This window comes from Lepisosteus oculatus, chromosome 25 (genome assembly GCF_040954835.1).
Source record: "Lepisosteus oculatus isolate fLepOcu1 chromosome 25, fLepOcu1.hap2, whole genome shotgun sequence".
NCBI classification, from domain to species: Eukaryota; Metazoa; Chordata; class Actinopteri; order Semionotiformes; family Lepisosteidae; genus Lepisosteus; species Lepisosteus oculatus.
Genome location: NC_090720.1, coordinates 12,527,608 through 12,542,171, shown reverse-complemented (window position 1 = coordinate 12,542,171; position 14,564 = coordinate 12,527,608). Strand labels below are relative to the sequence as shown.

General features: G+C 42.7%; 1 protein-coding gene across 6 annotated transcripts in view; it reads left to right on the top strand.

Moving 5' to 3' along the window:
- The window catches only part of znf362a (zinc finger protein 362a), a 94,628-nt gene that overhangs the window by 69,234 nt on the left and 10,830 nt on the right, over nucleotides 1-14,564 (top strand). For all 6 annotated transcript variants that reach the window (XM_069183894.1, XM_069183893.1, XM_069183892.1 and 3 more), the window contains one exon: nucleotides 5,140-5,364. In XM_069183894.1, coding sequence (XP_069039995.1) covers nucleotides 5,140-5,364 — 225 coding nt within the window. The remainder of the gene's footprint in view (nucleotides 1-5,139; nucleotides 5,365-14,564) is intronic.

Below are 14,564 nucleotides of genomic sequence, written 5' to 3'. Positions count from 1 at the left end.
TTGTTGGTGATTCTTCACATAAAATAAAAAATGTATATCTTTATGTTTGAAGCCTGAAATGTGGCAAAAGGTTGAAAAGTTCAAGGGGGCCGAATACTTTCGCAAGGCACTGTATTTGTCAGCAAAACTGTCTAAAAGTTTAAAGCAGTTCTATTGGATTAACTGCGAAATTGTATATGATTAAAAAGGATGGATTCACAAGCTTGCTTGTTTACAGTGTAATAGGGCTGCTTCACGTCACTGGAAGGTTTGCTGCCTCTTTCTGAATCACAGAATATGGCGCTGCACATACCTGGGAATGTAGTCTATTTTTATGCAAGTTGGGGTTACTACAATCTTTTTCCATTTTGTTTTTATTTTAAAAATGCACTCATGAAAGCTCATTCTTTCTAACCCCAAAATATAAAAATTGCACTGTAGTTCTCCGTTAACTGATAAGCTCGTATCGGTGCGTGTGCTGGCATGTGCATATTTATAAGGATTTGCAAGCTGTTACCATTGTGTTTGCTTCTTTGCTTGCAGAATTATTTGTCTTACGAATATAAGAAAGGTTTCAAACGTCTTGAGGCTATTTATTATTTAGCTCATCTGGCCCATTTGGTAATTTGTAGTTCATTGATCCAAGGATCATCAGACCATTTCTTAAAGGAAGGCAGGAAACGAGGTATCGGCTTCAACCACATAGCTGGGTGACATGCTCTGTACACCTACGACCTTTGGGGTAAAGAAGTGGCGTTTTAAAACAAAAGGGGTGTTTTTATCGGTCTTCGAAAGGATTCAATTCTAAAAGCACACATGTATGAAAATGGCAAGGAAAATGCACAGGGTGCAAATTAAAGTAACCTCTGATTCTACAAGAATACAGGCAGGGATGGAGCTCTGGTGCAGTGAATGCTTTTGGTTGCCAGAAAGGAAATCACACATTTCATGCATTTAGCGACCAAAGCCTCAACTTGGATGGCAGGATGGCTGCGTCTGTCAGCAGGAGCTGTATGTGAGACTTTAATGAGAGCAGGTGAGATTCCGTACAGTTTAATAACGGGTGTCATTAAAGCTGAAAGTCTGTGCTCTGCAGAAGTGATGCAAAGCACTTGCAGGTTTCTTCTCCATACCCTGGGTTTAAGCCTCTATATTAGACACTTCCACATGCTTGGCTTGTAAACCCACTCCTTTAAAAAGTGCAAAGATCTGCAGGCAGCTACACACCCAGTAATCTGTGCAGAAGGGGTGTGAATTCACCCCACTCCTTACTGTAATTGCTGTAATTGGGGTTTGGAAAGTGAGTACTGTCTTTCTTAAGGGAACGAAGCAGAAAATATTGAAAGTCCTTTTTGCTTTGTAAACCACTGTAGGAAAATACACCCAATTCTGAAACAAGATCTGTTGAATACGAGTCATAGTGAGTTTTATGCCAGTTCTGACTTTCAATAGTTTTTTTGGGGGGGGCAACTGAGTGTTGCATTACAGGGGGAGTACAGTATTTACCCTGCAGGGGGCACATTCGTGACAAGATGCAAGATTAGTGCTACAATTTTGGTGCATTTCTGAGTGTGATTGCTGAAAGTGCTTTTTAATTTCCAGGGCTTCCCTATTTGACTTAGTTGAAAGGAATTACCCCAAATTCCTTTGCAGAATATTGACCTTTCATTTTCTAACCTATCAAAGTGGAGTGTAGTTGTGTTGGTAAAATGTAGATTTTCTACAGTTTTAAAGCTCATAATATTTTATTTTAGATACATATGTATTCTATGTATGAAGTGTGTACATATACGGAAGAATGGACCTGGAGGAAAGGATTAGAGCTTAGTGCCTCATTTGGGGCATAGCCTTTCACTGACTTACACAGGAAGCTCTGCTTCCTACTTTTCAAAGTCTTACCTGAGCAGTTGTCTTCCTGAAACTGGTTAGGTGACTGAGAGCTGCAGCTAATTGCCTCCAGAGCTTTCTGAGGAATGTAGTCCCAACTGGACTTTCTCAGAGTAGATCAAAGTATAGCTCTGTCAATTAACAAGTAGAAAAACTAATGGAAAAGTGTTCACAGCAAAGCCTTTTTTAGGACTTCCAGTTAACATGGCACCACGAGTTGTACAACCATGCACAATGTGTCTTTGTCCTTTTTAGATGAAAGCCAGTTGTACTAATAAAAGAGGTCAAACCAGTTGATCACTTAAATAGTTTGTGCTTTATGTTTGTTTCTACTGTTATCTGAATACTGACTGTAAAACATGTTAGTAAACAGCTTTTGCTTTTGAAATGACAGAACACTTTGGGTCTCACATAAGCAATATGTCTATTAACTCAAGAATACAAAATACTTTTAAGCTGTAGTTTCTGCATGACTGTAAAAAGTTATGAATGTACAGTAGGGTCTTGACATCTGCAAATTTACCAATCACAGATTTGCTTATTCGCCATTCCTTCTGGCCGACAGAGTTTTAGATGGAAGAAAAGCAGAGCAGGATGAAACTGAGCCAAAGGGAAAGTGCAACTTTCAAATCAGCCCTAGATGAGACTCGGATCACGTGAAAAAATCTAGCTCGCGAGTGAGCCTCCACCTGCCTGTTGACCAAATACCAACTACCATCATCCCCATCTCAACGCGTAAATGAAAGCTTGCGGTTTTGTGTTGCCGGCTGGAGATGACATTACAGGCTCACTGACAGTTTTATTGCCCATTCCTTTACACTGGGGTGAGCTAATGGCAGACAGAGAGAGAAAGTGCAGGCATCCACTGCACGTAGAGGAGGGATTCATGTTGTTTATTTTACCTGATTACTATAAGTCTGTGATTATTGATGTTTTAACTGATCAGTGTACTTTAATAAGTCCAATGCATTAATAATAATAATAATTGCTTACATTTATATAGCACTTTTCTGGACACTCCACTCAAAGGGCTTTACAGGTAATGGGGACTCCCCTCCACCACCACCATTGTGCAGCTACACCTGGATGGTGCGACGGCAGCCATAGTGCGCCAGAACGCTCACCACACATCAGCTATCAGCGGGGAGGAGAGCAGAGTAATGAAGCCAATTCATAGATGGGGATTATTAGGAGGCCATGATTGGTAAGGGCCAATGGGAAATTTGGCCAGGACGCCAGGGTTACACCCCTACTCTTTTCGAGAAATGCCCTGGGATTTTTAATGACCACAGAGAGTCAGGACCTCAGTTTTATGTCTCATCCGAAGGACGGCGCCTGTTTACAGAATAGTGGCCCCGTTCCTATACTGGGGCATCAGGACCCACATAGACCGCAGGGTGAGCGTCCCCTGCTGGCCCCACTAACACCTCTTCCTAGGTGTTAGCACTTTAATAATCATATAGAGGAGGGATACGTGCTTTTTAACCATACATACTATATACTGTATACATTAAGCAAAGGTATTGGGACAGACTTAGTTAATGGCTAATAGAATTTGGCTATTTGCGACAGTTCTCTATAATGAATCCACACAAATGTCAAGACCCTTCTGTATTTAACTTCATTGTAAAACAGAAAACGTTCACCCAGATGAGCATACATTTTCAGCAGCTTGGTTATTGATACGCCAGTGTTCAGAATAATATGACTAGCAGAACTCTGTTCATGGTTGCTTATTTTTTTTACCTTTTCATTGGCAGCTCAAGTCTGATTAGGGATTATCCTAGGAATCAATTTTTCTGCAGGAAAATGTGTTTTGCTTCTTGTCAATAGGCTGTGCTTTTAAGACAAACATTTGTTAGTGTGTACATTCATCAATTCCTCTGGCTGAATCAATTTTAAGCTTGCATGATTTCCGCTCTAAAAATGCTCAAGCTAAATTCCGCAACCTTTTTTCATCACATTATTCTAACAACAGATCCAGCCAAGCAAAGAAAGAGCCTGTTCATCTACAAGCTCTCTCTCCAAACTTGGGTGCTATTTATGCAGCATGTGAAAATGCTTCCAGTAATGTACTGAAACCAAAATAGTAGTTATAAGATCTGGAAGTTTTGTTGTTCTTCCTTAAAAACAATTGAGAGTTTTTTCTAAAACTAAAATTGGAATGGGAATGTTTGTGTCAGTGGGTCTCTCCGGCCACAGAGAAGACAAAACCTTAACTACTATTTGCAGAAGTATTTAAAAAAAACTTTTGCATTGTATTTTAGGAATGAAACTTCACCGAGCTGTTGCATTGTGGTATAAACGACTCCATGTCCACCTAGGTACCGATCTTCTTTTAACAGATCACAGGCCACACAAGAGTGTGCAGCAGGTTTAGCTGGCAGCTGCAGGAATCTGTATTGCCAGGAGCTAAGAGAGCCCTGGCTGACTTAGCCCAGTCCCAACCCCTCTCAGCGCTCAGCCAATTGCATGTTGCCACTTGGGGATTCTCAGTCACAGTCGGGTAGTGACATGACCCAAGCTTGAACCTGGCTCTCTCAGAGATGATCACAGATCCAGCCTGACTTGGACTAGCACAATTGACTGTCGAGGCCTTCGGAAGCTCTAATAGAATAATGGATTTCATTTTGTAATTTAGCTTGATTTTAGGTTTGTAATTCGTTTTGCTACTAATAGATAATGTCCCCAAGCTACAGGATTGAGGCTAAGGGCTGAGTAGGCTGAGTTATGTGTTCAATGACTAGCAGGTAAATCTGTCATTCTTTTCTGAACTTTACTTGTACCTTGAACCTTGAACAGTACAAGGATCTTTCAGCATCCCTTGAAACTTGCAATCTATCTTCCATGCTTTCACTCTGGTCAGGCTCTCATGTCTCCTACCTTGACCATATTTCGTCACATGGTTCGTGATATCTCAATCAACAGCTTGTAAAGAAAAAGATAACTTAAATGTTTTCCTTTAGGTGGGTTGGAATTTAAACATTTTGAAAGAAGTTTTGACATGAGGGTGGGATTATCAGTTATATGGTCAAATTATACAGTTCAGGGATCTGGAGAGCCACAGGGTCTTCTGGTTTCTGATGAATGACTGATTTGGATCAACTGACTGCTTGACAAAGCCCAGATCAAGCTGCTTGTGAGACCTGCAGGGCTGTGGGCTGTCTAGAACTCGGGCAGAGCTCGGCGCGACGTCCACAGCTGCGGGGCAGGCTCGGGTTTATGTCATCACTTACAGCTGCCGGGGGTGGGTTGTCACTTGTGTTCCTGCAGGTGTAAAGTGTGCCCCCTGACCTTCTTCACCAAGTCGGAGATGCAGATCCACTCTAAGTCGCACACGGAGGCCAAGCCCCACAAGTGCCCACATTGCTCCAAGTCCTTCGCCAATGCCTCCTACCTGGCCCAGCACCTGCGGATCCACCTGGGCGTCAAACCCTACCACTGCTCCTACTGCGAGAAGTCCTTCCGTCAGCTGTCGCACCTGCAGCAGCACACCAGGTGAGGGCACCATGTTCCCCCCCATTCCTTGGGGTTGCTGTCCAGATAAACAGCAACATTTTCAAATGGGCAGCCTTACACTTTCCCAATGTCTGCAGGTGTTTTAACTGTCTGTGTGTCATTATTAAGCATATAAGTGAAGAAACATTAAAATGTCAGAATTTGGATGTTGGTGAAAGAAGAGCTGTTTATCCGTGTGCACACGGGAGAGCAGCTTGCAAAAGCTAGTCTCTTCGAACGGTTATAAAGTTAGTCTTTTCATACAGTGTAACAAATAAAGTATTAGCACATACATTATATGACTTGCTAACTGTTGACTCAGTCCTTTCCATTCTTATGCTGGTCTAACAGAAAATACCTCCTTAAATGGCATTTTGCCAGAACGCAGAATTCACAAAACAGGATGTTACATGTTCTGCGTAGACGTTATGTGAAATCATGAAAGTACAACACTTGCTATGTGTTTCCTGATGACAGGCTACTAATATGCAGCTTAACCTGTAGGAGATAAATTGTTAAAAGCATTTATTCTAGGAAGTTGTCATGTCACTGCTGGAGGTGGTAACGCATTCATGAAATTAATACAAGAGCAGGCAGATAAATACGGTCAAACTGTAGCCTGAGCAGGAGGCAGGCCAGTAGTGGAGACAGACAGGCTCAGTGAAGGTGAGCATTGGCCAGTATGGTCCAGGTAAACAGTCCATAGACATAAACCAGGGCAAGCAAAGTTCAAAACCAAGAGACACAGCACAGAGCACCAGAGAAGAATCCAGATATTGAAGTCAGGGTGAAGCAGGGCCCAGAATCCAGGAGGCAAACAGAGTGAGAACTCATAAAATTGGAACACCGCTTGGGACCTAGCTAACTCTTTGACAGAGTTCCTGAGCACTGCCAGATCACAGCTCCTGAAGAGTGAAACACCTGAGGTGGACGTGGTAAGTCATTGCCTCCAGGTGGTCCAGGGCTCCAGTCAAATAGTTATCATGGTAACCAGCACTTGAATGAGTTGTGGCTGGCTGCTGTGAGATATCATGCCCTGGTCATCCAGAGAGATGAGCATGACACCTCTGGCTTGTGTTTTGCTATTTGAGTTTGAAGTAATACACTTGTCCTTTATGGTTTTAAACATTTGAAACTGGTCTGCTTGTAGTCTCCTCTCATCAAAGTTAAACACCTCAGTTCTTTTGGCCTTTAACACTGGGAGCGTATCTGTTGGCTGTTCTCTGAACTAATTTCAGAGAAGTGTTGTTTTCTTTTCTTTGGGTGACCCAAAATTGGACACAGATTTTGCAGTGTGGTCCTCCTAGTGTATTGTAAATCTTAACATTCTTTCAGTCACCTTCTACACTTGTATCTATATTCCCTAATGTTCTTTTTGCGCTTTTTATTGCTTTCCATAAGTAAGCATCCTGACATTGTGTACAGTCTCTCTTTTCTTTCATTTTTTTATTGTGCAGTTTGCATAGTAAGAGGTGTAAGGGCGCCATCAATGGTAGGAAGAACCAGAACAATTGGGTAACATAGGTTTGGCCTTGGTCTGTCATGGAGATGGAAATACGTTTTTCTTTGGCATTGTTTTCTTTGCAACTAAGCACTAATAGTAACTGCAGCCTTCAGACTGTCGATATGCACTAGTTGGACTGGGACTGTAGGAATGGAGAGTTATTTTCCATGGACTTCTGCCTGGGATCATAAGACTGTCAGGCAAGGCTGCAACCAAAAAATGTTTTTAGTGTCCAGAGGTTGTTAATTTGTGGAGAGGGTTTAGAGGCACAGAGGGCCCCATGTCAGTGTTTTCCCTACAGAAAACAGTTCAAGGTATTCACCACAAATAGAAATCTTACAAGTAAGATTTAAACAGCTGTAGCGGCATGTCCAGATGCTTAAAGCTGTGTAACTGGAACCCCTCTAATAATTAATAATATTAGTAATAATAATTCCTTACACTTATAAAGCACTTTTCTGGACACTCCACTCTTTACAGGTAATAATATAAGATAAGATCACTTTATTGGCCATAAACAATTTCTTGTATTAGGAATTTGTCTTTCCACATACCCCAGCTTGCTCTCCATGAGACACAAAGACAGAGAGAGAAGCATGGGGTCAGAGCACAGGGTCAGCTATTTATACGGCATCCCTGGAGCAGCTGGGGTTAAGGGCCTTGCTCAGGGGCCCAACGGAGTAGGATTCCTCTGCGGGCCGCTGGATTTGAACCGGCAGCCTTCCAGCCACAGGCGCAGATCCTGAGCCACAGAGCCACCACTCTGCCTCATGAGGCGTCTTCTGTGGGTGTGAAGGCTGAAGAAGGATCCACAGCCAAAACAAGACTTATGATTTTACCTGGGACACATTACAGACTCTGTATTTTAAGTCGAGAGACTGAGAGAAAATTAGCCGTTTATTACTGACAGAGCTTAGACTGTTCTCCAGCTTGATTCTCCTTAATTATACATTATTTTTTATGCAATATGCACGGTTTTCAGCCACTGTTTCTGATTATCCCCATAAGTATTTGTTTCATGTACTACTTGCTATTTCACAAGCGCCAAGCAAAGGCCTGTTCAGTTCAGTCAAGACAAACAGTGGATTACGTAGACAACGATATTATACACTTTCCCAATAAAAAGATCTGCTGGAAGTTGACTGCAACCACTCAACTTTAAATAATAGAAATCTTGTAATTGCTAAAAAGATGTAATTATTGTTCTCAATCTACTGGTGCAAAAATGAGAAATGTTATTACTTTCCCTTATTTCAAACTCATGTGATTTATTTGATTTCAGGTGTCCAAGAGATAATGTTTTTATATTAATGGTTACCACAGCAACAAAAACCAATTGTGACTGGGTGAATCCCCAGCCGCAAGACAACATTCAAGTTACTGTTTAATAAACAGTACTAAAACACTGGGCTTCCACTGATTAGGAAACAAAAGCAAACACACCTCTGTGGAATTTTAACACTAATTTGAATACAGTGCTAATACTGTTTGCAAATGCTTGTATGCAACCTGAGAACATCTTTTAAACAATAAACGTTAATTACACAGCATTACTATTTTAAGTGCTAGTAAAAATACAATGGAGGCAAGGCAGGAACAAACATTCATTTAACTTAAAAGTAAAACAACGCTTTTTAGAAATAGAACAATGACAGACTGGAGCTGTTTAAACTTGAAATGAAACTAGTATTGCTGCTTTTGTTTCAGACAGAAAAAAAATAAATGTGACGACAGATAATGTTACAAAAGTACAATGCTGGAGCTCTGTAAAGTTGGCCCTCTTTGAATAACACAGTACCTCCCACCACATTGTTTCGTGCCAAATTTGTGTTTGTGTTGTAAAAAATGTCATTATTTTACCAACATAAATACCTAGCTCTGCTTTGTGTTTCCTCAATTGTATTTGTGGATTATGGTTTTACTTCCTGCATGCCAAACCCAGCACTTGTCTGCATTACACATCATCTGCAAGGTGTTTACTCAATCCTGAATTATCTCAATTTTTTTTTGTTTGCTGCTTCTGAAGTGTTTTCTAATCCTCCTATATGATCTATAAACATGACTAGTTTATGAAATAAGTCAGGATCTATATATACATCATTGATATGAATTGGAAGAACAGTGGTCTTATTTGAGAGTTAAGAATAAAAATTGCTTAAACTTATATAGCACTTTTCTGGACACTCCACTCAAAGCGCTTTACAGGTAATGGGGACCCCCCTCCACCACCACCATTGTGCAGCTACACCTGGATGGTACAACGGCAGCCATAGTGCGCAAGAACGCTCCCCACACACCAGCTCTCACCAGGGAAGAGAGCAGAGTAATGAAGCCAGTTCATAGATGGGGATTATTAAGAGGCCATGATTGGTAAGGGCCAATGGGAAATGTGGCCAGGACACTGGGGTTACACCCCTACTCTTTTCAAGAAACACCCTGGGATTTTTAATGACCACAGAGAGTCAGGACCTCAGTTTTACGTCTCATCCGAAGGACGGCACCTGTTTACAGTATAGTGTCCCCCATCACTATACTGGGGCATTAGGACCCACATGGACTGCAGGGTGAGCGCCCCCTGCTGGCCCCACTAACACCTCTTCCAGCAGCAACCATAGCTTCCCAGGAGGTCTCCCATCTAGGTACTGACCAGGCTCAAACCTGCTTAGCTTCAGTGGGTTGCCAATTGTGAGTTGCAGGGTGATATGGCTGCTGGCTTATATACTTATATACTTTGTGTCCATTACTGTTGTTTGTTCTAAAAACTGTAGTATGTTTAATAAGCAAGACCAGCCTTTCTCAAAACATGTTGACCACTACCAAGTATCTGATTTGCTTGTATGTGATCCTTTAGTTTGGTCTAATAATTGTTTCTATAATATGACATATAATACAATTTAGAGTTATCGATCTGTAAGTACTTTAAGTTCTCTCACCCTTCATATGGATCGACTCTACATTCAAAATTGTGCAGTCCCTTCCTTGAGCAGCTGTTGAAGAGTCTGTATTAAAGTCTCATTTTAGGCCTGGAGTATTTATTTATCATAAGTACTTCTGGTACCTGTAATATTTCTCAATGTTTATGATGATTCTGTTTAATACAGAACTTTGTCCTACCGCTGCTTGAGACTTGTTGCTGTCTTCTTCCTTAGTAAACTGAGTGAAATATTAATTTAGTGTATCAGCTGTTTTCCTTCGATTTTCTAGAAGATTCCGTTGTTGTCATGGCTATATTTTACTTCATCCCCAACAGCTCTTTTGTTGTTACTCTTTTGGCCAAGCTAATACCTTCTTTCATTGTACAACTTTTCATTTTTTATAAAGTGCTTTCTTTTCCTCTATATTTTTCCCTAATTACTTGGAGTAATCCCTAAGTAAATCCTATACTCACTTTTGGGAGAACCAGATTTGTTCTGTTTCAAGAAGAATCTCTTTAGTTTCCATCCATTTTACACCGGTGTTATATCTATCCTAATATATTTTACTTCTCTTCAACTTCGTCTCATTCCTCCAAACTTTGCTTTGTAGCATTTGTAAACTTCTACATTGTACTTTGAGCGTATTGCTCTCAATTTCGAGACAGTTTTGACAACTTAGATGTAAACTCTGCATGCAGCTCACCTTGGAAACTTTCTGCAGTGAAATATTTGCTGCACAACCTGTACTTATTTGCCCGTACATCGCATTTCATCACAATGACTAGTGAGCAGGAAGGGCCACTTCATGTCACAGTTCGTGGGAATTCTCACTCTCGCCAGTTGTCCTAAACCCCTGGTCCCTCACCATGGCGATGTACAGTACTTGCACAAGATCTTGAAATTTGCCATTTTTCTCTATACCTTCAATTAATTTATTTTGTTACCAAGATTGAATAACCAGTCTGAGAAATTGGGACTGCAGTCCCAATTAAAACTGTAGAGTTTCCAGATATACAGTTGCAAGAAGACGTTTGTGGATCCTTTGGAATTACCTGAATTTTTTCATTAAGTACTCATACAAATGTGGTCTGATCTTCACTTAAGTCACAAACACAATCTTCTTAAACTAATAGATAGATAGATACTTTATTGATCCCATGAGGGAAATTGCAGTGCAACAGCAGCTTAACACAGACAACACAGCCACAGTGTAACGAATTATATAATAATAGTACAATACGTACTGTAAGAAAACCGGCTCAGGGACACCAAATATGTAATCATAGTGGCTCTCTGAAGGCACCAGTTCTGTAGGGTTTGGGCATTTACTGAGACAATTATTAATTGTAGCAGTAAATCACAAAGTTGATTCTTTTGATGGCTTTAGAATCCAACCACGCGACATAACTCAAACAACGCACACACACAGGTACTAATACACGAGGATACATTTATTAATACATAGAATATGTATGTAAACCTAACAGATCTTATCGAGAGGGTTATCAGAATACAAAAGGTATATTCGGTCAGTTACAAAGTGTTACACATATCAAGAGGACATACGTTCAGTATATCATTCATTAAGACCGTTTCGTAAAGTGAACTTGGTTACAACTTCTACATTAGATACTAAAAACAAGTACATAACTCTTAGGAATTAAATTGATATCAACTGGTTGGGATAACAATTGAATTCTCGAGCTGTAATGCATTGAAGTTGAATACTCATCCAATCTCTGGGGATTCAGATCTTCCTGCGGGCACAAAGAAACAGTTGCAGGCTGTTGCCGTCCAATCCGCGCTCTCTGGCTCCGTGCCAGGCTGTGCTGTGCGGCTTGCGACGGTGCGCTGTTGATGCTCACTGACCGGCTAGTTAGTGTTGGCTTTAACTAGCACAGTTTGTGCACAGGAGAAAAGATGACTGTGGGTCCCAGCAAGTCAGGAAGAAGACCGGTTCATTCCTGATGAAGAGCTAGTTCTGAATAGTGATTCAGCTGTCCACAGTTCCGACCTGTTCACGAGGCCTGCTGCTGGTTACTCTCTGGCAACCTCCACTCTAGACTCTTAGAACAAAGGAAAGTTCTGGCACTCGGACACACTGGCCGTTCCGTGGTTGTCCGGGCTGAGTCTCAGGATGGTCAGGAGGAGCGCTGCGAGAATGTCCTGCCCTTGGGAGCCTTCTGCTCCTGGGCCGTCCTGCCCTGGAATTCTCCTCTGAATTCCCTTTAGAACAGTCCACAGAATTCTCCTGAATCCTTTCTGAATTTTACTGAATCTGAATCTGAATCTCACTGAATCTTGTTGAATCTCCCTGAATCTGAATCTCCCAGGCTCTCTGTGTTGCCTGATTTTACCTGGAGGAACTTCAGCTCATTGATTGGCTGAAAGTTCCATGGGCATCAGAGTCCCAGGTGGGTTACTCGGCCCTACCAGTCCCTGATTGGTTGATCAAGGTGAGATATGAGTCACTTAGTCCTGACACTTAGGAATGCAATCCAGATGTCCAACTCGCACTCCCTAGACAGATAGGCACCAATGGATGACCATTGATCATGATAGCCAGGCTTAGCTAAGTGCATCCCCCTTTGGGAGCTGTCCTAGGACCTTAAATCACCCTGCACTAATGGTCTCTCTGTGGCTGCACCACAGAGATGAACAGAGAAATGGGGCCTCATTTGGGAAGCTCAGAAACACTTAATTCTGCCTTATTATTAAGCCTCGCTGCTACAGTACAATACAATACAAGAGTTACTCACAGTCCGGACACACAAAGAACAAACTAGAACAGAACAGTACACAGAAAGATCGTATCACACATATGAATATAAATATAGATGTAGATATAGATATAAATATAGATATAAATGTATTGCACAGGTCCCTGGCATATATTGCACAAAAAACGGTTGTAAACGGGAAAAAAAAGAAAGAGAACAGATGTAGCAGTAGATGTGTAGATGCATTCAGTCCAGAAACAGGTCACTGTCGATGTTGCCTCTGCCCAGACGCAAGGTGGATGCGTTGTACAGTCTTATGGCAGAAGGCAAAAATGACCTCCTGTAGCGCTCCCTGTCGCACCGTGGATGAATCAGTCTATTACTGAACGTGCTCTTCATTTCTGCAAGCCTGTCATAGAGGGGATGGGAGAAGTTGTCCATAATGGCCTCTAGTTTGGACATCATTCTCCTCTCAGCCACTACCTCCAAGGGGTCCAGGTCAGACCCAATGACAGAGCTTGCTCTCCTGATGAGCTCGTTCAGCCTTTTAGAATCCACTGCTCTAATCCTAGAGCCCCAGCACACCACTGTGTAGAAAATGGCACTCGCTACCACCGACTGATAGAACATATGTAGCATCTTACTACACACATTGAAGGACCTGAGCCTCCTCAAGAAGTAAAGTCGGCTCTGTCCCTTCTTATAGATGGCCTCGATGTTCTTAGACCATTCCAGTCTATCGTCAATGTGCACTCCCAGGTACTTGTACGAGTCCACCATCTCCACGCCACTCCCATGGATGTAGACAGGAGTAGGTTTGACCTTTTTCCTCCTGAAATCTACCACCAGTTCCTTTGTCTTTGTTACATTCAGTTCCAAGTGGTTCATCCCACACCACTCCACAAAGCTGCTGACCAGTCCTCTGTACTCTTCCTCCTGCTCACCCTTGATACATCCCACAATTGCAGAGTCATCTGAGAACTTCTGCAGGTGGTATGACTTTGAGTTGTACTTAAAGTCCGAAGTATAGAGGGTGAAGAGGAATGGAGAAAGAACTGTCCCTTGAGGTGCCCCTGTGTTACTCACTACCTGTTCAGACACAAAGTTCTGAAGTCTCACAGACTGTGGTCTGCCTGTCAGGTAGTCAGTGATCCACGAGGTTGTGGAGGCATCGACTTGCATCTCCTCCAGCTTCCTCCTTAGAAGTAAGGGCTGGATGGTATTGAAGGCACTGGAGAAGTCGAAAAACATGATCCTTACAGTGTTGCCAGCCCTGTCCAGGTGTGAGTAGGCCCTTTGCAGCATGTAGATGATCGCATCCCCCACACCAACACTGGGCTGGTAGGTAAACTGTAGGGTGTCCAGTGATGAGCTGACCAGGGGTCTCAGGTGGGATAAGACCAGCCTCTCCAGTGTCTTCACTGAAGAAGTCAGTGCAACTGGTCTGTAGTCGTTGAGGACAGAGGGGCGCCCTTTCTTTGGTACCGGGACCAGGCATTATGTCTTCCAGAGCACCGGGACTCTCTCCAAGCGCAGGCTCAGGTTGAACAGTCGCTGGAGCACTCCGCTCAGCTGATCAGCACAGGCCCTCAGAACTCTGGGACAGATGTTATCTGGTCCCGTGGCCCTACCCTCGTGCAGCCTCTTCAGCTCCTTCTTCACCTTGTCAGCTGTGATGGTCAGCCTGGCCTGGGGGATGGTGCTCATAGTGCTTTCAGTGCTGCAGGTGTTAATGGCGGAGGTGTTGGAGAGTGGCAGCTGTGGGGGATGGGTGGGTGAGTAGCTGTCGGGGGTTGTAGCTGTAGGCGGTCATGGTTGTGGGGGGATGGAGGAGGTGTTAGGCAGTCGCAGCTGTGAAGGGATAGGGAGCGTGTGGCTGTGGGGGGATGGGTGTTGAGCCACAGAGGACCCAGAATCAAACCTGTTAAAGAACTGGTTCAACTCGTTGGCCATCTCCAGGTTCCCCTCTGTTGCACCCCCAGGCTTGTTGAAGCCAGAGATCTCTCTCATGCAGCTCCATACATCCCTCACCCTATTCCTTTGCAGCTTGTCCTCTACCTT